Source organism: Falco punctatus, assembly GCF_963210335.1.
Source record: "Falco punctatus genome assembly, chromosome: 2".
NCBI classification, from domain to species: domain Eukaryota; kingdom Metazoa; phylum Chordata; class Aves; order Falconiformes; family Falconidae; genus Falco; species Falco punctatus.
This window is the reverse complement of record NC_137581.1, coordinates 91,160,644-91,185,870: the sequence shown is the minus strand read 5'-3', so window position 1 is coordinate 91,185,870 and position 25,227 is coordinate 91,160,644. Positions and strand designations below refer to the sequence as shown.

General features: G+C 39.4%; 1 protein-coding gene across 5 annotated transcripts in view; it reads right to left on the bottom strand.

Moving 5' to 3' along the window:
• SH3KBP1 (SH3 domain containing kinase binding protein 1) overlaps positions 1–25,227 on the bottom strand; it is a 232,590-nt gene that overhangs the window by 181,320 nt on the left and 26,043 nt on the right. For 2 of the 5 annotated variants that reach the window (XM_080377614.1, XM_080377615.1), the window contains exon 2: positions 24,490–24,621. In XM_080377614.1, the coding sequence (XP_080233740.1) occupies positions 24,490–24,531 (42 nt within the window). In that variant the 5' untranslated portion in view covers positions 24,532–24,621. Of the gene's footprint in view, positions 1–21,535; positions 21,699–24,463; positions 24,622–25,227 lie in introns of those variants that run through there. The other 3 variants (XM_080377613.1, XM_080377616.1, XM_080377617.1) reach the window with 3 other exon arrangements.

The following is a 25,227-nucleotide window of genomic DNA, read 5'->3' as shown; positions in this document are numbered from 1 at the left end:
AAAAGCTGGTACAATATACCACAACTGAAAACATTTCATTTTTATTTAACCAAAGTGGTTCCAAAACAACTAGACTTCCCTTTAAGCAAAATGATCCAGAAATTAACCACAAGTAATTCATCATTTGTTTGCTATGAGGAAAAAGACACACTGGTCCCCACAACAGAGAACTCCCAAAACAACTGGTTAATTGCGTGTCTCATTCAGTAGTTACTGGGCACATTTCTGGTGAAAAAGGGCACAAAGCCATTCCACTGTTAATTAAGTCTTTTATTTTGTGGGTAGTATCATAATGAATACTTTTATTTTGCATAATTATTTTCAAAAGGTCTTCTTTATAGGACCTCTAATAAATATTTTTTAAAAAGTAAAAACTCCATCTTCCAACACAGGCAGACTCCAGCCCCCCCACATACCTATCATCCTTTTTGTTCTAACTATTGACTCCCAGACACCCAGAATATTTTGTGTAATTTATGTGTAAAATAAAAATACTTGTGGTTAAAGTCACATTATTTACAGATGCCCTGCAAACCCAAAGGGCTTCAGCTCTGATCACACCCACATCTCAGGTTTTGTTCAAGACTGATCGTCCCTCTCTTTCTCCTGCAAAGAGAATTTTGAAAGGAAGATCCCATCTTAACCAGTTGTTTTGCCCACCTGCGTATACAGACACACTGACAAAGGCTATCCAAACTCATGCGTCTTTGCCATAGTTTAATATTAACTTCCACGGATCTTGAAGCCTTTCTGATACATCAGTTCCACAAAGGCTGAGGGTGGGAGAAGAATACACAAGACTAACTGCACCCAGAAAGACACCCTCCTTCACAGGGCTGAGCACACCAGAGATGGAAATGAGTAAGAACAGTGAATTGACTGCCTAAATCGAGTCCTCCATACATTCCAAATGAGATTAAATCCTTTAAAATGCATGACAAGATCCTATGCACTAGCAGGAATGCTTTGGCATCTACTGTCTCTGGGCCCTCACTTTCTTTAAAACTTTCCTATGCTAAAGACTAGGCTGACGAAAATCATCCTCACTGGCTGGGTGGTTGGTTTCCCCCATGCTGCAAAGCCTGCCCTGCCCCCCCCCACCCCCCCCTTTTTTTTAAATCAATATTTCTCAGTTGCAGCAGTGCACCATTTACCAGGGTTTAGTATAGCTTCTTCTCTTTAAAAATGTAAAAAAAACTTTCAAAAAAAGAAAAAATATTTGGGATTCAGATGTTCCTATGTTCCAAAAGGCCCCTTTTCCCTGGTAAACCATGAGAAATTATGTGCACTCAAACTTATTAGGAAGACATACTTCCCAACATCAATGAAATTACTTTGCTTTCTCTACAATATGACCAAAAAGAATAGAAAACATTCTTTTCTAAAAAGTACAGTTCAGTTTAAAACACAGCTGAGAGCTCCAAATCTAATGGTAGATTTAACTCTGTCTGCATCACTATTACTTTTACATTTACTTTTATTATTTTGTTATTTTTATAATATTTTTTATTATTTTATTATTACTTTTACATTATTATTTACTATTACTATCACTATTACACTATTATCTGCTGTACTGCTTTTTAATAAAAATGTGTATCAAGTAGGTAAATTCATAATAAGAAAATAAAAAATGACAATATATTACACTCCCATTCTGTGGGAACCAGAGCGTTCTCTCTTGCACAGATATTTGATGTAAGCAGCATTCAAATGTTCCATCTCTTCCATGATAAACATAAGGCTTTATTTTCGTTTCCTCACTACAAGTTCAGTCCAAGCTGCTCCACGTTCGCAGCTGACAGCCTGCGCGAGCACGAGCCAGCTAGAGGCGGCTGCTCCGAGCGGGTGTCAAACAGCTGCCCAGCGGAGCGGTTTCTCTAGAGCAGAAGAGGAGCGAGAAGGGGAAGAAGCAAATACAAGGTCTGCACCGTCAAGGGTCACAAGTGTAGAGAGAACACACTGAGGGTGTTTCCAGAAACTTCCAAACCGACCTTTAGAAACTTTAGCATATCCGAAAGTACTGCGCTGAAGTGACCCAGCCTGATGGCTTCTGGGGCCTGCCTGACGGTAACTGTGGTGGGGTGATGGTGAGCAGTGACTGCCACGTTTACCTGAGCTTTCAGCACTCCAGGCACACCCATTCTCTGCCCGAGATGTCAGTCACAGTGCTGTCTCTTCAGGAACACTGCCTTGGACACACAGGTGCAGGTAGGCAGTGCCTAAGGCTGGCAGGATCCAAGCTGTGTCCATTTAAATACTGAAGTCCAAGTCAGACGTCCTGGTAACACCTAGACATGCTGTCTGAGCTTCCTGGAACCCCTCAGACCCTCAAATCATCCTACAGCAACTAGATCCCTATCCTATGAATGTAAAATATATATTATTTCCCTAAATGTAAGGGAGAAAAGGCATTCATTTTGCAGGAACCACATTCATTAGCTGTAAATTACAGTGGTTACAAAAAGCTAGCCAAGGCAAGTCATTCATACCAACCGTATGTGGCACATGTGACCATTTCACAAAGATGCTTGTACAGCTTAAATTGTTGTTTACTTTTAGCACGTGAAATGGTTAGTCTACAACAGCAACAAAACCTGGCAAAGGCATTTCTTACAGTAAATACCCCAAAGACCAGCTGCCACAGGTATGGTTGTATAATAGTTACAAGATGTCCAGTTCTTTGAGGATTCCAAGACATCTACAGATTACCTGTCTCTTTTCTCTCTTCTACCACAGCAGACATTAGACAGAACTGGCATCCAAAGCCAGCCAACAGACAAGACCGTATTTATTTCTACTCTTATCTTCCACATGTTCATTATTCATCTTCAGCATCTCTTTATTCACCTCCCTGTTGAAATATTTTTAATTTGGTTTATTTGCATTTAGAGAAAAACAGTGAATAATAATTTAAAAAAAATAATCTCTTGGCTTCTTCCGCACCAAAGGATGAGGTCACAGGGCTGTTGAAAATTATTTTATAACAATCAGCCTTTCATTGAGTGATGTGATCATGTACATTCACACAGCTTGATGTAATACAGGCTCGGTCCTACCTGGAGCCTCAGGACTGCAGCCATGATTTCAAAGAGTAGTTTTCCAGGCCTGGAAACACTTTTCTAACAACTTCACAGACCAAGGAGAGATACCATCTTCATTAATACTTAATCCCCAAACTGAACCATTGTTTCCTAGCCCTTCAGTGCCCTAAAAATGTGGCTTTTAATATGTATTAATATGTAAAAATACAATTTTTCCTAAGTCATCTTCATTGATGGTAAAAGCAAGCCTCTCCAGCTGCCTCCTATTGCTCCCACTTGGTCTCAGAAGCTCAGCCATCAGCCACAAGTAACTTTCTGCAGCACTGCAGAGGGAGGGAGAGAGAATGACTCATTTGTGTCTCTTCCCCAGTCTCTGAAGAGTAGCTTCAGCTTGAACATGAGCAAGAGAACAGTCATTTTAAGAACAAGAAAGGTACAACTCTGACTCCTTCAGCTGCTACTCAGGAGTCAAAAAGATGTGGCAGAAGAACAAACTGACTGAGCTCCTCAAACACAGATTAAAGCAGCCAGATCGGGGGAGAAATTGTGCCAAAACTGTAAGAGGTGTCCAAGACCCTGGAAGGGCTATGTCTACTAGTTGTAGTTAATAACATACCTTATGCCTAGATTTTGTCAGTCTCTGGCACACCCTGTGAAAGGAGGGTTTATGAGTAGCTAAGGACTTGCAGATGTTTGTACTTTTGTGCAACCCAAACAGTTCAAAAGAAGAAAGAGGCAAACAGGTGGCCTCCAGGGTTCATGAAGTTTCTTAGTCAACTGCAATCTCATAAACCATGGAAGTAACACAAAGTCTCCAAAACTATGCATTTCAAGATGTTTTCTTCACAGCTGACTTTATGGAGTTTCAAAACAAGGAAAAGTAAATCCACAGGAAAAAAAAAACCCACCAGATTCCGGCTTTGTACCCATGTGATGTTCTTGCCAATACAGACAAAGATACTTCCTCTGAAAAACAAACAACTGCTCTGGTACCTGAGAAGGATTTTGTTCAAGAAGTGTAATAAAACCCTAATGTCTCTGCAAAGATTCAAAAGCCCTTTCTAAAAAGTGCAAAAAGAAAAACATATGGAGATGATGAGGCACAGTTTTACGCTTAAAAATTCTAACAACATTCCAGGAATTAATGAAATAAAAGTTTCCCTAACACTTCAACTCATTTCTTTAACATTGGTAAGATGAATCCATGCAGCATAAGACATTATGAATCCATTGAGACAACCATTCCCTGAGGTACGTTCTGCATAGTGACTGTAGCGGATGCTATGCCAGTAACTAATTAAACTTATGTCTCAGGCTTTAGCGATGTCAATTCATCTATTCCAAATTTATTCTATTTTTAAAAAATAAGTAGGTAATTTTCTTCATGAACTCTATAATCGTTAAAAAAATTAATCGATCACTTAACTAAAGATCTTTTAAAGTAGAAATACACTGTGGAGAAAATGTGCTTGATATGACAGGCTATCATATCTGAACAAACATGGTAATGTTTCATGCTCTTGTGAGTCAGTTGGTCATTCCATGTCAGTAGGCAGAAACTCCTTTTTTTGTCACAAGAAAAGCTCAGAAAAAAAGCTTTGCTCTTGACAAAAAGTAGCTTGTAAGAATTCCTGCAGAAAATAAGATGCTCCTCCAAGATGATAATTGTTGTATTATATGAAGAATCTCACCACCTCAAGAGCTCCCAGCTTTCATTGCGTTAGGCTGCGTTCTCTGCGCCGTGAAAGTCCTCTGGGTTATGTTATTTGTGACAGTTAACTACAGCAATAGTTACTCTTCCCACTTCAGTAGAATGGCTATAAAATTGATGCAGAAATAGCTTCTGCAACAAAATGTTGCAGCCTTTACCTCACCCTCGTTGCTTTTGTCAGCAGCTTCTCAAGAAGAGAGGTCAGACACATTTCCTTCCACTGTTCTTGTTACAAGGTTTGCAAGAAGGCAGCAAAATGGTGCAAATTGCAGCAGAACTCAGCAGGACAATCTCTTCCTAACTGTTGGTCATGCCAATTGTTGTAATTCCACTTTAAAAGGGTAAAATAATTTCCATATTAAGTAGCATTTTCTTTACCAAAAGCTCTAGTTCATCCACAAGCTCCACAAAGCTAACAGAGCAGATCCTCTGATCACACAACTTAAGTGATCATTTTAGGGACACTATTCACACAAACAAGTTGTTGTTTGAATCACTGATGCATAACCAAAAAAAAAAGAAAAAAAAAAGTAAATCTGAGACTCAAATCAGAAACATACTGTCGTTAACTGCCTTTGCTTTTGGCATGCTACTCTGGAAACAGACAACTAGATGTTATTTCTCCTTGCATCAGATCATGCTTGAATTTATGCAAACACTGTGCAAGCAGTCCAAATTTGCAAAGAATGAAACCACTGTTTGTCATCTGTACTGGTAGGATTGCACTGCAGAACATTAAGCTTTATTTAGCATCTTTTATGCTCAAACTGCCACCAAACAGTATTAACCAGACTGGTTAAATGCTGGCGTCAGAAAGCCACTACAGCAGCCATTAAACAGCTAGCAAAGTGCAGATTGAATGTCCTTCTTGAACATTCAGATCTATTTCAGTATAAGCAAAAATCAGGGGTATCACTAAACATTTTAAAGGCAAAGTTATATAAATGCATGAACAATTTTAAATAATGCAGTCATTAATCAGACATCAACCAGGTATTCAGGAGAAAGATGGTTAGACTAATATAGGTGTTCTGTTCTTAACATGCCAAATACTTGCATCTCTAAAGCCTGAAGAACTCAGAATGACACTCAGTCTCTGCAAAGGTAATAGATGCAAGGACGACCTTCTGCTACCCTACCTTAATACATAAAAACAGGTTTTACTGATTCAATTAAAATTAATTCTTACTAACATAATTTAAAAGAGTGAGATTTCAAGAAAGAAAAAGACAATAAATAAACCCCACAGATACGTCACTTTAGGTCACAACATTGGTCCATGTAGTTAGCAGTGTTTTCTGCTCCTGCTCAAGAGACTGCAAGAAAACTCAGAGTACGGTCTGGAGATGGAGAAGACACACACACATGTACAGAGTGATATATTAAAATGTTCAAGCAAAAGCATAACTAATTATTATTATATGCATCTAATTATTGGCAATAGGCAGTGCAATCCAAATGGAGCCATGTAACAGACTACATGAGCTTTGGATCAAATCTATGAAGCTAATACTACAAATCACCAATAATAAAAGATTTGATAAAACAAAGCTATGCAAAGTAACTGCTGTAAGAAACCATGAGTGTCTGTCAAAAGTGAAATCCCAAAAGCCATTACAAAAAAAAAAAAAAAAAAAAAAAAAAAAATCAAAGATTTTGACTACACCATTGCCTGCAGTTTTAAAGGAGGCTAACTGGGAGAAACCAATAGAAAGTCATCATGGCACATTTAAAAACACTACAGGACAAAAATCTTACAAACACAGCTGTCTGTCTTTGCCAGTAGATGCTGTCACAGAATACAATTTTTTAATCCAAGGTGTCTTCACCGCTTGTATTAAACCTTGGTATCCTCTGTACAAACAGACAGAGGGCCCTACTGGCTGGCTTGCAAGAGCCATTCTGCTTAAACTCAGTGCTCCGGTTCTTAACTTCCTATGCATCCTCTCAACTCTCACTCTTACCACTCTGTCTTACTACTAAACCTCTGTGAAACAGGTGGAGAAGAGATGGTTTACAGTCGCTGTTCATGGTCAGCAGAGAAAGCCACAGGGGCATACCTATTAACAGGGTGATAACTGAGAAAGAAGGTGCAAAAAAACCCACCCCAAAAACCCAAAGGAAAACAAAAGCAAGCACAGCAGAGGTTATGTTGGCTTTGAACATCACGCTGCGCTTCCTCTAGTCCACTTTCTTCTTACTGATTTTTTTTACAGCACTTGCATTTTTCACCGTATTACACTGAGCTATGGTGCCCTGTTCAAGTTTTCAACCCCAATCCATGACTTCACTCCCTTTCCATCACCCTTCTTGAATTCAGTCCTTGTTAGTAATTCAACAGACATCTTAACACTGTATGCTGTTCTTTTTCATCCCCTCCCCCCCCTTTTTTTTAATGTCTACCTATTTCAACAGTAGTCATCAGTTTTAACTCTTCAGAACAGCAAGTTTGCTGCAGCCATTACAATACTTCCCTTCAACTTCCCTACTATAATTTCACTATTCCTCTATTTTGCTGACTTAAACCTAATACTAACCTAATACTAGTTTCTCACAAGTTTGTTCTAGGTTTACAAATCCAAGAGGCAAATACTCCATTTCCAAATGTAATATAGATAATCTTCTGTCTTGGCCTAGCTTCTGCCAGGTGTCATTGAACTCAGGGACAAAATTCTACAGCAAGGTTTTTTGCTTTCTGTACACAGGTACAACATGTCTAGATTATGGCTGCTGAAAATAAATTTTACTGCAAGACAGAACAAGCTGCTCAAATGCTCTAATCTGAAAAGATCTTGTTCATACAGAAGCTCTACCTTAGCAGAGCCCTCCATGAATGACAAAAGAGAAGTGCGATTCATTTGGCAGCCAAACTATTTTAATCATTCCACAAAGGCATACAAAGCCCCATATGCATCACAACTTTTGTCTTTCACAATCGTTTTTCTCTTCCCTTTCACTCAATCATTCTTCTCTAAATTATCAAGTCCTTCTTTCCTCTTTTTACAGTTTGGGAATTCTCTGACTGTAAGAACCCAGAAGGTTATAATTAGCAGCAAAAGAAAGAGGGTTGCATGGAAAAGATGGCTCCACGGGAACTGTGAAATGGAGGATGTTCCAGGTAACCAGAAAACCTGGTGCTCACTTCAGTGCATGACTTCTTCCACAAAACTTATCCCAGCCTGCCTCCTGCTTACCAGACAACATGCAGGTGGTTCACCGGCTGACATATAAAGTCTACAACTTAACACACAGAGGCACACAATCAAGCCAGTGAAAAGCAATTTTGGAGAAGAGACCAAACTATAAATCTAGTAACTAATGATATAAGAGAAATCTTGATAGCATGGAACAAATTCAAAATAATCATTAACGTACAGGTCTAAAAACCCAATCTTCTAATGAGATGAGTTTCAGAGAAGTTACAGCAATTCAGACCTAGCTAGAAAAATGTATTAAAAATTACTATGTTTTTCAAAACAACATGCAGACTTTGCTCCTCATGTAGTTTTGAGTCCATTTCACAAACATAGATCCATGAACTGATTTACGGTTTACTGAAAACAAGATAAAACTATAAAATGGATAATGGATGAGTCAAAGTCAACATACAATGTAATATACTGAGGCTTGATCTGGAATACTATTATCTAACTCTTTACCATGTCCTGTCTATCCAGCATGTGAACATGTGCTGTAGATAAAATACAGAGAAGTGCTGCTAGTAATCTCAAGAGAATGAGAGCCTACCTTACATCAGTATCTCAAGCAAAGAGAGCCAAGAGATGCTTTCCAAACTCCAAAATGAGATCATGCTCTTTCTCTCTCGTAAACAAAACCATCCATGTACACACACACACACACACGTTAAGCAGACACTTTTTTCCTTCCTGAGTAATCTGCAGCTACTCAGAGTAACATCTTTGCCTCCTGCGGTTCATTAATATTCTGATATTTCTACTTTCCTATATGCAAGTTTTTCCAGCAGTTCCCTTCAAGCACTCTACAAAGGTTTTATATTAGGCAAGCCTGGGATTCATACCACTTTCTATTACAGAACGTGGATACTCTTCTCTCTGTAGCTGCCTACTTTCATAAAGGGTTACTTATGACTTGTAGTAAGTTACCAACTCACCTCTTCATAGTTAAACGTCACTTAAGAAGTTGTGGGATATGGGGGAAAAAAAGTAGGGAGGGAAAGGGATACACATAAAAGCATGTCCCCTAGAAAGATAGGATTAAAAAAAATAATCAACTAAAGGCACTGGAGTTCACTCAGCCTGTTAAGTGCTTCAAAAATCACTATTTCATAATGTTGCTAAAATCTCCTTCTTTATTCTTGGCATAACTGCATGTGTGTGTAAGCAGTGGGAAAGGCATCATATTTTTAATTGGAGTGTGAAAAATGCTGCTCACTGAAAGAAAAAACATGTAGTTATAATTAGAAATGGAAACTAAAACCAACGCTTGACTTGATTATACAGAAAAGGCATCGCTTGTTCACAAGATACAGCCTCTAGGTAGGCTCAGAGCATTATCCTCCATACTTCAACTAACACTTCCATTTACTACTCCATAGTTGAGCGATCCCTACTGAGCCAAAGTACAGTGATAAAACTAATTGTTTTTAGAGACTCGCAGAACAGCTGAGGCAGGAAGGCACCTCTGGAGATCGCCTCCTCCAACACCCTGCCTTAGAGCAGGGTCAGTCAGAGAAGGACACTGAAGTCTTTGTCCAGTTGGCTTTTAATTACGTTCAAGGATAAAGACTCCACAAAAATCTGTCCCAGTGTTTGACTGGCCTCACAAAAAAAAAAAAAAATATTCGTATGTTTAAATGGATTTTTACGTATTTCAGTTTGTGCCCCACTGCCTCTCCTCCTTTCACTGTCTACTGGCAGGGGCAGTCTGGCTCCACTTTCTTTATTCCACCACAACACTCATTCAGATCCATCAATAACGTCACCCTGAGACTTCTCCTCTCCAGGCTAAACGGTCCCATCTCTCTCAGGCTCTCCTCAGGTGCCAGATGGTCCAAGCCCACAGGCATCTTCACGGCCCTTCACTGGACTTGCTCCAGCATCTCCCTCTCTCCCTCCTATGGCAAAAACCAGAACCAAACGCAGCGCTCCAGATGCGCCTCACCAGAAAGCAGACGAGGAGAAGGATCACCAAGGAGAAGGCTCGCCGAGGAGAAGGCTCGCCTCTTCCCACCTGCCTCATGACAATCCTCCGCCCAATGCAGCCCAGGAAGCTGGGAGCTGCCTTGGCCACCAGCACACACCGCTGCCTTGCGGTCTGCCTCGTGTCCACCAAGAGGCCTGGGGGCCTTCTCGACAAAGCTGCTCTCCAGCCGCTCAGCCCGGGGCTGCTCCTCTCCCGCTGCACGGCTTGGCATTTCCCTTTGCTCACAAGGATCCTGCCAGCCCACTTCTCCAGCCTGTTGAGGCCTCTGCCAACGGCAGCACAACCCTCCGGGGACTCTTCCCAGTCTTGCCTCACCCGCCAGCCTGCCGAGAGCGCACCCTGCCCCATCACCCAGGTCAGCAGTGAAGATGCTGAGCAGCGCCAGCCCCGTCAGCCACCCCTGCGGCACACGGCCGTGACCAGCCTCTAGCTGGAGCGCACTGCTGGTCACAGCCCTTTGCGCCGGGCGCTTCAGCCAGTTCTCAATCCACCTCACTGTCCATACACCTGGCCTGCACTTCATCAGTCTGTCAATGAAGATGATACTGGAGATGCTCTCAAAAGCTTTGCTGAAGTCAACAGAAACAGCGTCCACTGCCCTCCCCTCCTCCACCAAGGCAATGAGCTCATCACCGCACAAGGCCAACAGGCTGGTTCAGACATGACTTCCACTTCACAAACACATGCTGGCTACTCCCAGCCAGCTCGTTGTCCTTCGTATGTCTGGAAAAGGCTTCCAGGAGGTCAATGTGAGGCTTGAGTTCCCCAAATTCTCCTTCGTTTCCTTCTTGAAAACATGAATGACTTTTGCTTTCTGCTAGTCCACAGGAACCTCACCTGTTTCCTTCTGAGAAAACCCATTTCCCATCTGGTGGGATTTTCTTCTAAGTTGGCATTATAGCAGACCTTTCTACTCTACCTTTATGATAATAACATTTGTTTTTCAGATATCAGACTGGGCTGCAGAAATGACAGAGAGAATTAAGAATGCTTTGTACTGTGGAAGCAAATATGACCTAGAGTTACTGAATGAAATTTGACAAAATAAAACAGGTCTCCCAAATTCAAAATACTGCGAATAAAGTTATCTTTAGTTTTGCAATCAATCACAACACAGACGAAGTATCCCTGTGAGGGCAAGGAGAAGAAATGAAGCCATGGAAGACATAATCATTGAAGCAATTCAAACACTCGTTCTTGGACAGTCACAATTAACTGAAATGCCATGTTTCAGATTAAAATGTAGTCTTTAGAATATATATATATCCTGTCAGCTATGATAAAAAAAAGTGACTATATATTATATATATAACAGCATTCATCCCTCCTGTGGGGAACTAAGCTATTACAAAACTTTTGGCAAGAACCATAATCTGTCCACACTAACCTCTAATACAACTTAACTCTAGGTTAAGCTGGAAACAGCGTACGGGCTAGGAGCAGGGTGTGAACAACATTCTAGAGAAGCTCCCATGTAATCCACCATATAGCTGGAAGGTATTAGAACACTGCTCTCTGCAACACTGTCAGAAATGCCTGAATTTACATGGTTTGTCCTGTGCCCATTTCTGCCATGTCTTTTCCTATTTATTCTGTTTCTTTCCTGATCAAACTTGTGCTTGCTCAAATTTTGCTTAGTCACTTACCACTTGCATGAAAGTAATCTAACATGGTACAAGCTGCACAGCTTTTCTCTCTGCACATAAGTGCACCCAGCAGAGAAGAGCTGCAAGGCAACACACTACCGAACACAACTTCACAACTTCAGTTTTTTGCTAGTATAGCTACAGCATCTGCAGTGCGCAGAAATGCTTCATTAACATTTTAAACAATGTCATTTGGTGCCCTAGCTAAATTTACTGTGATGGTCTGTAGAGTGGAGTTAGCCTACTACTTGTTCATCTTAAAGAAGCTTTTCCAGATACACTGTAGGTATCCCTTTCACTTAAAATTAACATTAAACAAATTGTTCAATCACTCCTTTCTAGTTGCCTCATTGCTAACGATACAATTGTTATAAAATACAAAAACAGAGTTAACGCTAGTGTTTTATGACAAAGCAATAATTATCTGGATCTTAAATACAGTCCTAGTATCTTGCACAGCTTACACATCTGCCATTATTCCAGCCCATTCGTTTGAGAACAAAAACTGGATACTAACTACCTTCTGTTTCTACCACTCACAGAATTCAGACCTTAGACTTCTGTCTTCCAAGAGTGCAGAAAATGTATCAGGTAGAGAGGCAGGTGAGAATAACTACACCCAAGAGCAGCTTCATTTAACAAAGAGGCAGAGCTGTAAACTCCTTGGAGAGCTGGAGGGAGGGGAGGATACAAAAGATAGAAAAGAGGAAAGGAAAATACTGCATTGCAACAATGTGCTTACGTTAAAAACAACCAAAGTGGAATTTGCTAAAATGGTACCTATTTGCAGACTTCTGCCAGCACAGCTGGAGCAGGAAGACTGGCAGGTATGATTTGTAACTAAACCAGAACCCCCTACCCCTAACTTGACTGAACTAGCTAAACTGGTTTAACCAACTGAGCTTTCACTAGTACAGCCTGTTTGCTTGGTGTACAGGGTTTTACTAGACGGCCCTGAAGCAAAGCTTTGCTTATAACTGCTTTGCAGCAGAAGTTCTCTTGCAATACATTATACTAACGCTCTTGTAACCAAAGCACTGAAAGAACAACAGTACAGAGTAAAAGGGATGCAAGCTCCCATCACCATCACAAGTGAGGCTGCTCATCCATAATGTTTACAAAGAACAATTTGGTTTTCTATTATCTTATGCTATGTATTTTTGCAGCAGATAACATCAACACCATGGTTTGTGCTCATTGAAAGACACACACATTCAGAGCAAAAGAAGAAGTATTTTAGCGGCCACTGCTAACATCACAAAAATCAAGGAGCTTTGTCAGTGGCAACAAATGATCTTTATCAGACAATTACTACAACATTATTATTTTTTTTGCATAACTAGAAAAGTACTTGTCATTAATTGCTCTGTATTTTCATCGAATCATTACATGTGACACCTTTTCACAAGCTCTGTTTATGTGCAGGAGTGCAAAAACTTACTACTTTGAGATGAAGCTCAATAATATGATGGTATCAGTATAATGGCAGCACAGTAGCAATAATGCTGTTTCTAGTTCAGCTCTCCACCTGTGCTATGTATTATGCTCCAATGATGCAAACTTCCCTTTTCTCTCAAGTAGTCTAACCGGCTAATATTAATTGGCCTTAACTAAAAATAATGGCCTGTAGCCAGTGTTTATCCTTAATTTTGTTGCTTGTTGCCAGATCTGATGAGGCAATACTGAGTCTGGGAGCCTAGTCAGTTCTTACAACGACGCAGTCTAGTCAGAGATAGTAATTTAGCCTCTCCCCGTAAATCTTGTTTTCACTTTACGAGTGTCTGAAAACATCAGCAGGAAACAAATACATCTCTTAGCACTCATTAGCAAATGTTAGTGGTGTTTCTTGTTAAAACTCAAGTCCCATCTCTCTACACTGTCTGTCCCTACACATACATTCTTCAATGGTAGGAGCTGAGGATCTCATTTTAGTACGGACAGGCTCAAAGGCCTCCACTAATATAACCAGTCTTCAAATAAAAACCACTCTATAACAGAGATGTAATAAATAGTTTCTCTCATTCTTTATATTGCTCAGTCCCATGGAGCTGCAATTTGACAGCAGAGGGACACGGTACAGAGACTAGGGAGGCAAGTAACCAACATTTTACAAGTAGCTCCAGGTATGAGCAAGGAAGCCCTGAAGGAGTTCTTCAGCGTTGTAACTTGTGCACCCAGTTTCAGCTTCATAAGATAATAAACTCACATAGAAGCTGCCAGGTAGGGGAGTGGGAAGAGAAGGGCAGCTTCTAATGGAAAGGCATGAACCTTAAAAAACAAGCTACTGGGGAATACACTACACTCCCCTTTAAAGAGATCAAACAAAAATTATCCTTTTCTAAATATCTGAATACTCACTAAGGAAACAATGAAAAGGTAAAAAACTCAGGACAAAAAAAATGGAGTCAATATGACAGAGCGTCACTGCAAGCGGTACCAATGTTCTGAAGGGTGAGCAATATACATTCTACTTCCTTGTAGAAACTCCACTTCAGACATAAAAGGTCAGCATTATACAATTGCTTAGTGAGGGAAAAAGGTTGAATTAATGAACGAGACCAGAGAACCCATTTTCTTTCTTTCTATTTTGTAAAAGTCCCTTTAAAAATAACTTTTGACACCTTAACTTGTATGTTCTGGTTTTAGACCTAGTGTTTATTTCTGCATACCACACACATACATTATTCATGTCTACTACACGCACACGTGTGTAGGCTGAAAACATTTTGAAAGGGTTTTTTTTTTAAAAAAAGCTTTTATTTTAAGTCTAATGAGCATTCCTCTCCCTCCACTTACTCAAAAATTTCCTCTGATGTCCACCAGATAGTTTACCTAAATTCTCAAAAAAAATTTCACATTGTCTGAAAGGCTGCAGAAATTCAAATGACCCACTAAAAACATGTGGGTTGACAATACAGAAATTGGGAAGCTTTTTACACAGAACCACAGAGCAATTAAGGACTATGAAGCACAGTGCCCAGTCCCTCATGAACTGGTGAATATAAGCAGTTGTATCCTCCATCAACTTCAGTGAACTACTTGTGCAGGGAATTTATTATTGTACAATAATTTTTAAAGGATCCGCCCTCAACTGTTCATTTAAGGAGGTTTCAAAGTACACAGGCTCTTTCCTTCTGCAGGGAAAAACACTGGCAGTATCTCCCAGCAAGCTAACACAAAACCTAACTCCTTCCAGGACTTTAGTTTAGCTTTAGGATTCTGTACATTTACAAAACATCAGTAACAAACCCATTTTTGGTTTTCAATTAACCAGCGTTATTTGTGACAATCTGTTTATGAGAACTGATCAAATCAAATTCACAACCAAAGGCCTTCAGGTGCTTTCAGTTTGAAATACAGATCTCACAGAGACAAAGAAATGTAAACAGATAAAAGTACACCACAGAGCATTATGAATCGACTGAAACTTGTAAAATGAAGCAGCTGTGTGGGAACAGATGAAAACAAGTGGGCATATGTCCTTTTGTACTTCAGTACTTTCTTCCATTAAACAAATTGTATAGAAATATTCAATTCTAGAAGTAGACGACTCTAAAACAAAAGTGAAGCATTAAAAAATTTGGTGAAAGCCACACTGAGACATGTTTGCCGTTTTTTGGTGGGTGAATTTTAGATATTTTTTTTTATTCAAGAAAGTTAACATGGTAGTTCTGAATTCCAGGCATTCTTCCATCTATATTTCTCTAATTCAGCCCTGGCAAGTGAGTAACCCGGGTCATCTTAGAAGGACTTCTAAAGGAAGAACATGTTGTAATTTATCTTTGTGCTTGGGAGTACAACAAAATCGACACATAGGACATTGGGAAAGGATAAAGAAAACACTAAGATCTGCATTTTACCTTCTTTATCTATAGTTAGGTGTTTGTTGGGCCAGTACTTGGCAATGGCTGACAACATAGTATGAACCATGTCCCTGAAGTGCCATGGCCACGTAATGCAGACAACATGACAGTAATGTGCAGTAAAATGGGCAGTGTGCTCACATGCTGGCAGAGTCCTGGGGGCAGCGTGATAAGGAGGCTTGGGGTGAGGGAACAACAACAAAAAAACCCTTCAAGTAACCAAAAAAACAGGTGGCAAAAGGAAAGCTGGGTGACACAATGCTTTTGGCTCGAAGTAGGAAGAGAATAATTTTCAGCCAAAAGGATAAAAAGGAGTTTCATTTGCTTTGTGCTATCAATTAATAAGCAAATACCAACAGATAGATCAGACCACCTAAACTCATCTAAGTAACTTCCCTAAGAAGGGAAACCAAGGCTTAGCTATGCAGGTTATCACGAACAAGCCGAAAAAATGGCAATAACTTGTAACCAGAAGCAATCATGAAGGTTATGAAAGAAGTTTCTGTTTTAGAGACAGTTTCTGTTAGAAGGGTGGTTTTAATCAGGGTTTTTGATAATACTGGCTTATAGCCTCTGGGAAGGTGAATGCAAGTTCTCTAGAAGAACGAGTACTAAATTAATCTTTCAAAGGGTGCAGTGAGTCCTCATGCAGTGGGAAATGGAAAGATCAAGGTTTTTTGAAGCAGCCGATACATACACTCAACACCTTGCACAATCCTGAATGACCTGCAATGGAATATTGTCAGTAAAAAAAAAACAAACCAAAACTAACAATAAAACCAGAAGTCATTACCACCTTCTGTAAAGATGACAGGTTTGCCTTGTTCCTTCTCCCCGGGTGGGAGGTATCAATGTTATTTTTAAAACCGCACGCTATACTTGTTTCTTCCCTTCTATCCCTCACCACCTCCTGTCACAACCGTTGGCACTAAGTATCATCACTGAAAGTCTGAAGTCAGAGTGAGTAAATAACTCATCCTATTACACGATGGTCGTTTACTTGCACCTTTGTCTTTTCCAAGGCTAAGTGAATGACTACAGTATATATATAAGCAATAATATATTTCATATGGCTGTAACAGCCAAAAAATGAGGATTAAGGGACTCACACATACTTGTCACTTTCCAACTCAGAAGAGAACATTTGCTGATCGTAAACCTAGACTGCTCTGATATAATCTATCATATTATAATTCTACCAATAATGCCAGTTAAATTCTAGTAGAGCAAATAATTAAGTGACAGCAAGAAATGGGGGACCCTTTAAGGACTCCGTCTCCACCATCAGCTTCCCAAATAATTCCCAAAAGATTCTAGGAGGGAACTGCTGCACTTACAGGCACTGAATACAGAGATACCCAATTTGTCAAATAGTACTTGCAATAGTGAATAGTTTGCCATTCTGGTTGATGCACACTATAAAAGCGTGAAAGCTGTTATATGAAAATTGTTAAATGGTCTACATATGATACTTCCAAAAAAACCAGGACTTCTGTACACAGAATGAAACCCCAAAATCAACAAAGAAAACCCGAACAAATAAAAAATTGACACCACCAAACACCACCACACACCCCCCCCCCACGTATGCACATATACTTACTGTTAACGAATTACAGTCTTTGATCAGGACAGGAATATTCAGAAGTAAACAGTATCATTAAACAGTAATCTGATATAAACAGTATCTGACATCAGCAGTCAGAACAGCTGGTCTTAAAATCCCCAATAGTTTTCTCTTCCCTATATGTCCCTCTTGTTCACATCTTCATTCTTACTTACTGTTAATGTTACTTAACATTTAAGTAATAGAAACTGAAAGACAATTAGCAGATGTAGTCCAGATACCGACTGGATCATTCTAATGGAGTAGATGGAATATTTGGCAGACTAAGCTTGAATGCAAGCACAACTCTTCACAATTACCATTATTAAATGCTGTAGTTACACCACAGGAATCCAGAATACTGTTAACTCTTACACCCTTTTCTGAAAACAAACATTAAAAACATCAAAATCAGGTAATGTTTCCTAAAGTTGACAGAATCCATCTCAGGGCTATGTAATTAAATTGAAAGAAAGGTGGAAATCACACCAAGTCTTCTCAGGTTAGCTTAGAACAGCAGCAGAACTGAACAGCAATTCAGTTTCTAGGACTTTGTGCTTCCTTTTACTGTGTTTTAAGAATTCTAACAAGGTTTTTGATCCTGTAGGAAAAAAATTAGGTACACAGCTGTACTCTTGGTAAATCCAAAAATTGGGAAGTATATTTTGCAAGACATTTGTATGCAAATGCTGCTAAGCACCTCTCCAGATTTTACCTACAGAGAAGCATTTCTCACAGCTGCCTGCTCCAACTGTAAAACAATTGCCAGAACAAGTGTAAAAATGAATCAGACCAAAATGCATGGATTACTAACATACCCACCCACATATAAACAAGCTACAAAGAAAATAAAAACATCTGAAGCTTAGAAAGTTGCCAGAAAAAAATAAAAGGGGGGAAGAAAATAAAAAAAGAAATTGACTTCAAGAAAGAGAAAGTATAAGGTCAGGACATCTCTTTGCCCCCCACCTTTTAGGACTAGGCTGGAGAAACACCATCCACCATCTAATCCTGCCAATTCTATAAATCCTTACGGAAACTACTTTAACAGGCTATTGCCAAAATCACACTGACTTCTCTGTGTAACGCGAAGTTCCAAATAATAATATATAAATAAGTTCTGAATAAATTGAAGCTTTAATATCATAATTGAAGAATTATGATATTACAGCTCCAAAGAAGTTTTATCTTTGAGAATACAACTTCTAGATAGCACATTAGGTCCTCGTTTCAATCTCTGATTAGGTACTCCTCCTCTTAACGGTTTGGAGCCTCAGGAAGGGGAAGAAAAGTAAGTAGTGTTTAGTTTCCTTTTTAACATAAAATTACATTTTTTTTATTTACAATTTAAACAACGGCATATTTTAAACAGACATACTGTACTGAGGTTTCCTTAATACAAAAGACAAACCTGAGCAAAAAGAGGAAATAATTGAATCTCCTTTGTATATCAATTTATACTGCCTACACTGAACTGTAACAGTGAAGCAATATTATGTGTATTTAAATAAGAATATTCCTTTCTTGTTTTTTTTTAAACATCAGCAATTAAAATGCATATTAAAAAATGAAAAGCAACACATTTTGTTTTCAAACTCCTACATTTTCACCAGTTCTATCAATATAGAATTACAATTAAGCCACTGCTTTTCAGAAGGTTAATTTTTATTAATAATTTGTTACAACATAAAATACTAGTCACTGAAAGCTAATAGAAACCTTAACGCTGAAGTTTCATGTTACCATGTGTCCACTGCAAGGCTGCTGCACATATTTAAAACGTTCTCACTTTTGTTCATAAAACATTCACACACTGATTCCCTCAAAACATCCAACAGCTGACAGCCCCAAGCAGCAACCCATCACTCCTCTGCTCCACACGCCCAAGTAATGCCCCTCTCAAACCCTGGCATCAAAACATCCAATGAACTGATCACCACAGGACAGCCAACAGCATGCTCGCCCCCATGACAAACATACGGGATCCATTCTGCTGACAGCAATGATCACGGCACCCTTCCCATCCAGCTGGGAATATCATCAGCTCCCCGCGACAGGGACTGGGAAAGAGCCTCTGTCACTGCCAGGGAGTTTCACATCACTTTCAGGCCAAACATCCAGGGCAGCTACCTCACTGGGAGCTCCCCCAGCTCCTCTGAAGCCAGATGAACAGGTTGAGGCGTGACACAATTTGCAATTACGCCTTGGGCATCCAGGGTGGCCCAGTGCTGCTGCTGCTCTGTGCTGAATGCCCTTAGAAGAGTGAACGCTGCCCATTCAGAGACTACTGACTGGTACAAGAACATCCTGTTGGATCTGTGTCGTTGTGGAGAGATGGACTGGGAGAGGGAGAATGACTCCATTTTACTAGCTTTGCTTTCACCACTGTAAGAGTAGTAACAGCAGCATAACACATCATAACACATCATAACACATCAGTGAAGCAATGTTTATCCCTACAAAATCTTAATTGTTATAGACAGAAACAAAAGCTCAAAGAGACAACATTTTCACATGACGGAATCTATCTGAAAGCTTCTTTCACCAATTGTATTCTCCTGTATTTCAACATAAGGGCAGTAAGTTTAATGGCCATACCCAGAACCTGGAATAAAAACTAGTACTCCTGGTTCTCGTTGTCAAGACAACACAGCAGTTAGGTTGCCACAATCTAAAACATTTCCGAAGAACAAATACCTAGATAGTATTCTAGTTAGGTTTCCAAAAAAAAGTCAGTAATTTAATTGCAAATTCCTGCCAAGTATGTAAAAAAACCCTCATAATAATTCACTGACCCATAAAGCAAGTTATCTTTTCAGGTACACACAGAAATGACGCTGCTTTCCTTAGTCTGCATATAACCTCACTGCCTTGGCAGATGCCACAACTTTCAGAAGTGGCTGTTCAGGCAAAGTTGACCCAGATGTCACAATTCACAGTATGCAGAGTACTCAGGAGAGCAGTGAAGGGTGTAAGAACTTACAAACCCTGAAGCCAAGGCAGGCACAGCTGTATCAGAGTGTGGTGGCAAAGCAGGAGGGCAGGACAACAGGAGCTGGTCGGTTCTTGGGTCTGATGGGTACCAAGCATCAGCTGGAGAAGCAGAAAGCACTGCAGGAACCAAAGTGTTCTGGGACATGAGGAAAATCCTCGTTTCCCTCCCAGGAGCCAAACTACGGCTGTAAAGGGCCCCTGCATGTGCACAGGCCCAGTCTTAAGAAAGGTGTTAGGGAAAGGCTTTAGGAAGGCACTCACGGGGATGGGTAGGGGTGTGTGGTGTGTGTGTAACAAGCACAACCGTCTCAGCAACGAATCGCCCTGTGTTTCACTCACAATCCCCTGCAACCTCTGGCTGGTTGTAAGGACTGAAAACAAAGAAAACATACAAGGAAGAAAATGAAGTAACAAGCAACCGATAAGGATAAGGATCTCCACTGGGCACTTATGATTCAGCATGGATATCCCCGACACCCTACAACTAATTTGCACTATTTCAAGATTGTATTTTGCTTGTACAACAAGAAATCCAGGTTGCTGTGCTGACTTGAGGCTGCAGTAGAGTTACACAAAGCCCCTGTCCTGTTTAGCTGACTCGAAAATCTAAGCTATACACCACAATTTCAAAAATAACTACCACTACACTCCTTCCTAATTTTAAAATGAATTTACCTCCCCAATTCTGCCAGCAATATTGGCAAGCCGTCCAGAGTACAGACAAGCTTTAAGGTTGTCACATGCAGCAAATTCAGTTTACCAAGTATAACGCTATCCAATCCCACATAGAATTAGCTTCGTAAATTAAAACCAGCAAGCATGGCTCTGCACCACGGCTTCCTGCTTTCTGTATCTTCATCTGCTATCAGCAAAATCTAACCGTCTCAGATGCTACCACACTTACAAACACAGTTTTTTACAGTGCGGAGCATGGTTAGACAAGGCATTTTTTAAAACAGGACCAGAAAAAAAATCAACTCTTTCATCTGTCTCCTAATAGCACTAATATTACACATCATCCACATTTATTTTTTCGTTATAAAAGTAAAGATTTTGGATTTCAGGTTGAAGTCTTCAAGCTAAAAAGATTGAAAAACAACTTCATACCATGCAAATGAACAACACTGCAATCACACCTGCTACCTCCTCTTTTTCAACTGCGTAACTGAGTAAAACAGTAACAAAGTAAGACAACAGGAAAAGTATGTAATTCTCCACACATACTTCTATTTCTCTACCTGAAAAATTGAAAAAAAGCAGAACAAGACAACAACCAGATACATGTGATAAGCTTCTTACAAATTCAGCACCAGTATCTTTAACAAAAGTAGGTATCTGCAAAGGCTGACAGAGGTAAATTAGATCTTAAAGAGGGACCAAAGAATTTTCTCATATTTAGACAAACTTCCTCCACAAAATCTTCCAAGTGACTATAGCTGCAGACTAACAGGCAGTGAAATCAGAAAGGGAAAAGAAATTTCAAATACCTTTTCTGTTATACCTTGTAAATTGAATTGCAGAGCATAAGAAGGGTATGAATCTGTGTTTTTTCGTGTCTGTATGTATAAAAATATATAAAATTCACAGCAATTGTTTTGCAGATTCAGGAACAGGAAGCACTTCTGATACAACTTCACAGTGAAAGTCCACTGAAAAAAATAACTGCATATGTAAAATTGCTACCTCCCCTTTCCTCTTTCTTTCTCACATCTGTCTTCAGACACCTCCTCTTCAATGGTCTCTTAATTTGCATTTATTCTGTGAAATTTAAAACCACCTTTCTACAGGCAAATCCAAAAGTCTTTTCACATCCGCAACCTATCACTCCCTTGAAAAACATCTTTTTTCTTAAGTAACACTTTGTATTGATGTGTTACCAGTCCAATATATTGCATTTCCCTTATTTTTCCATTTCTGATTTGTGTATCTTTTCTTCCAAACTCTTTTCTCTTCAAACTGCACTTCCAGGACCTATGCACAAATGCTAACAGAGACCACTCAGGACTCTTCACTGTGTTAATTCAGTGGTTTCAATTCAGCTCAAACACAATTTTGCAAAACCCAACAGTTTCTTTGGAATGTTGTCATGAATTTATTCAAAAGAAAATCAAATCACAGGAAGGAAAAGCTCCCTTCCATAGAAATTATTCCCTCCACTTGAAGGCAGAATGCAAAGTACCTCAAGAATTTCACTAGTGATTTTTACCTCTGAATAACTTGAAGTAACTACTCTTACAACCAATTCTGATAAGCAATGGGAATTTGAGATCGCATTCAACTCCAGCACTCATCTGTAGCATCCCTTTTTGCCTGCCTCTCAATTATGTTGCTGACACAACAGAATAGCAATGGGGCATGAATTGGTTGCTGGTGAGCTTGATTCTGCATGCACTTGTTAAAAATTTTTCCATAACTGAAAAAGAAAGTTGACAACTACTTATAATCTTAGTGGACAGAATGATTACCCTCAACAAACTTTCCAATGGGACTGCTGTTATGTTTGACTATAGCTCTCCAGATACAAGGAGACCTACACAAGAAAAACTGAAGAAAAAGAAAGGTTCTTACTCAAAAACAAACAAATGACACTTTTAGGAAGTTTGTATCTTCCACTCCACGTTACCTAATTTAGAAAGGGAATGCTCAACTATGAAAAACATATTTGACTTTGCATTCAAGCTGAGAATGAGGAAGACTCTAATGCAGTTTTTAGTTCTTTAGAAAACAGCCCTGGATGATGTTTTTTTAAAAAAAAAAAACAAAAAAACAAAAAAACAAAAAACAGAAGTGGGATGGGTGGGGAGAGTAAAGAGCAGGTAGTGATATTTTATGAGAACACAAAATCCAAGACATTTATTGTTGTTTTAGAACTTTCTATTGAGAAAAAGCCATTTATTTTTAAATTATGTGACAGGATGCCACAATCTGAAGTCATTTTGGAAAGAAGAGGTCTTAAAAATTAGGTAGTAAGAGGCAGAACTTGCAGACCTTCATACTTTGATTATGGTATTTTCGTAACAGACATTCACAGGCCGCATTTATTTAGAGCACTAAATCCAACACCTCCTAACGTCAACAGCAGATTTCAAATATCAGGCAGGAGAAAGCTCAGAGGAAGTCTGCTTTTGTCCCACAGAACTTCACAGTTACCAGAGTTCAAGCAGAAAAATATTACCGATACACAGTGAGTCCCAAAATAGTTTCTTCCCCCTACCCCACAGCGTGCATTTTCAGAGGTTAACAAGAAAACGGGGTAACCATTTTTCTCCTCACTCCCTTTCAACTCGTTGAGGCTGTTACTTCCTCCTAATCACTGCTGCCTGACAGGCACAGAGCTGTTCTTCCTTTGTGCTAATGGCAAGAACAAAGATTAGGATGTGAGTATGTTTGTCCCCACAGGAACACCTGAGGCTCCCATGTGTTGTACCCCCTGCCCCCCAACCCCCCCCCCCCCAACTACGGGCTTGGTAATTTTGCCACTGAACCACTTCCCCAAATTACCTCGACATATGCAGCGCTATTGAAGCAAAATTAAATTACTTCATTATGTGCGTATGCCTAAACACACAACAGGCTCACACAGAAGAAAAAGAAGAAAAGAAGATACTTATACCCTCGGAAAGGCAAAAGTCACAAAGATTCTCTGAAGCTGTAGTAGCAGATTAACACAAAACCTATTTATGTAATTTATTGTAGTTCTTCCCCTCCTTTCCATACCGGATGGCCAAATTTATGGAGGTTTATAGAAATTAACAGCCTAGGTCTGCAATAACAAATCAAGGAGGCCCAGAGGTACTAATAGCTAGTCTCATATGTGCAGACAGAGGCATGCACACACAGATGCCCAGCAAAAAATATATGTATTTTTTAAATTCTAAATGGCTTTCCTAAAACTAGTATCACTGCAAGTTATTTGGTACGTTACATGAAATACGAAGTAATGGGTTTTTTATAAAAAAAAGGTTTTATAGGCAACTCTTTTGGAAAAATCTGCTTTAATTTCTCTCAACTAGTTTAGCCAGGAGTAAGTATTTAGAAAAAGCTTCCATAAAAGCTAAGAAAGCACTCTGGAGAAGAAGCAGCAGTTACAGAGAAGATAAAATACTGCAAATGCCATGACATATAAATTGTTGTAGAATCATCATTTTGTTCCCAGGCCACACAGTCAAACATAATCACTGAACAGCAGCGAAATGTAGGGGTAGCTACTTTTTTTTTCAGGCTATCAAAACCACATTGTCTTTGCAAAGAATGTAATCTTTCCTTTCTAACATAGCCTCAATAGAACACAGTAGTCCAATATATTATGCTTTTGGATATAAGAAACATTGTAATATAAGCTGACATTTAGCCTGAACAACACAGTACACACAACGTATACACACAACACAAGAACAGTTCCACTTTGTACTCACTCTTACAAAGTTGTCAGGGAACAAACCTCTTCTGCCTTTGAGCTGTCCTTCCCACCAGCCTCCATCATCTTTCTTGATATTGGTGATTATGTCACCTACAGTGATTGTCAGCTCATCATCATGTTGAGCTTTGTAGTCAAACTCCACTATGGCCTCCACTGAAAGAGAAACACACATATGCATAATTATTGACTACATTTAAGTTTCCGTGCCTTTGAAAGGAATAAGAAACTACCAATCCAATTATATATTCTCGGTGAAAGTAACACATTCAACTTAATCAAGACAGCACATCAAATAGGCAACATGGAATGGTAACATTTTGTGGGTAACTGCTACAAGAGAAGCCAAAGGGGAAAAAAAAAAAAAAAAAACAACTAAAAACAACCAAAGAACAGGAATGCCCATCATGGTTAAGACAACAAATGGCACTCATTTTTCTTTGTTGTTTCAAGGAAACTGGTTTATAATGCTTCAGCATTATATCTACTGGCAGCATTACAAAGTTTATTTTTATTTCTTGAACAATGTTTTAGCTTTTGTTCATATTATTTCCATTTTATTTCTGGAAAGGTTCTCAAATTCATAAGCATCCCAAGCCACTGCTCCTACTTTGCTAAATACACCACTTAATAAACTAAAGAATATTTAACAAGAATTTTTTGCATCATCCTGAGTTTCACTATTGTTTATACAGAAATGCAGACCTTTGCTGAATGATCATGCCCTTGCAGGATTTCACCAAAGGGAGAAAAAATTACTTT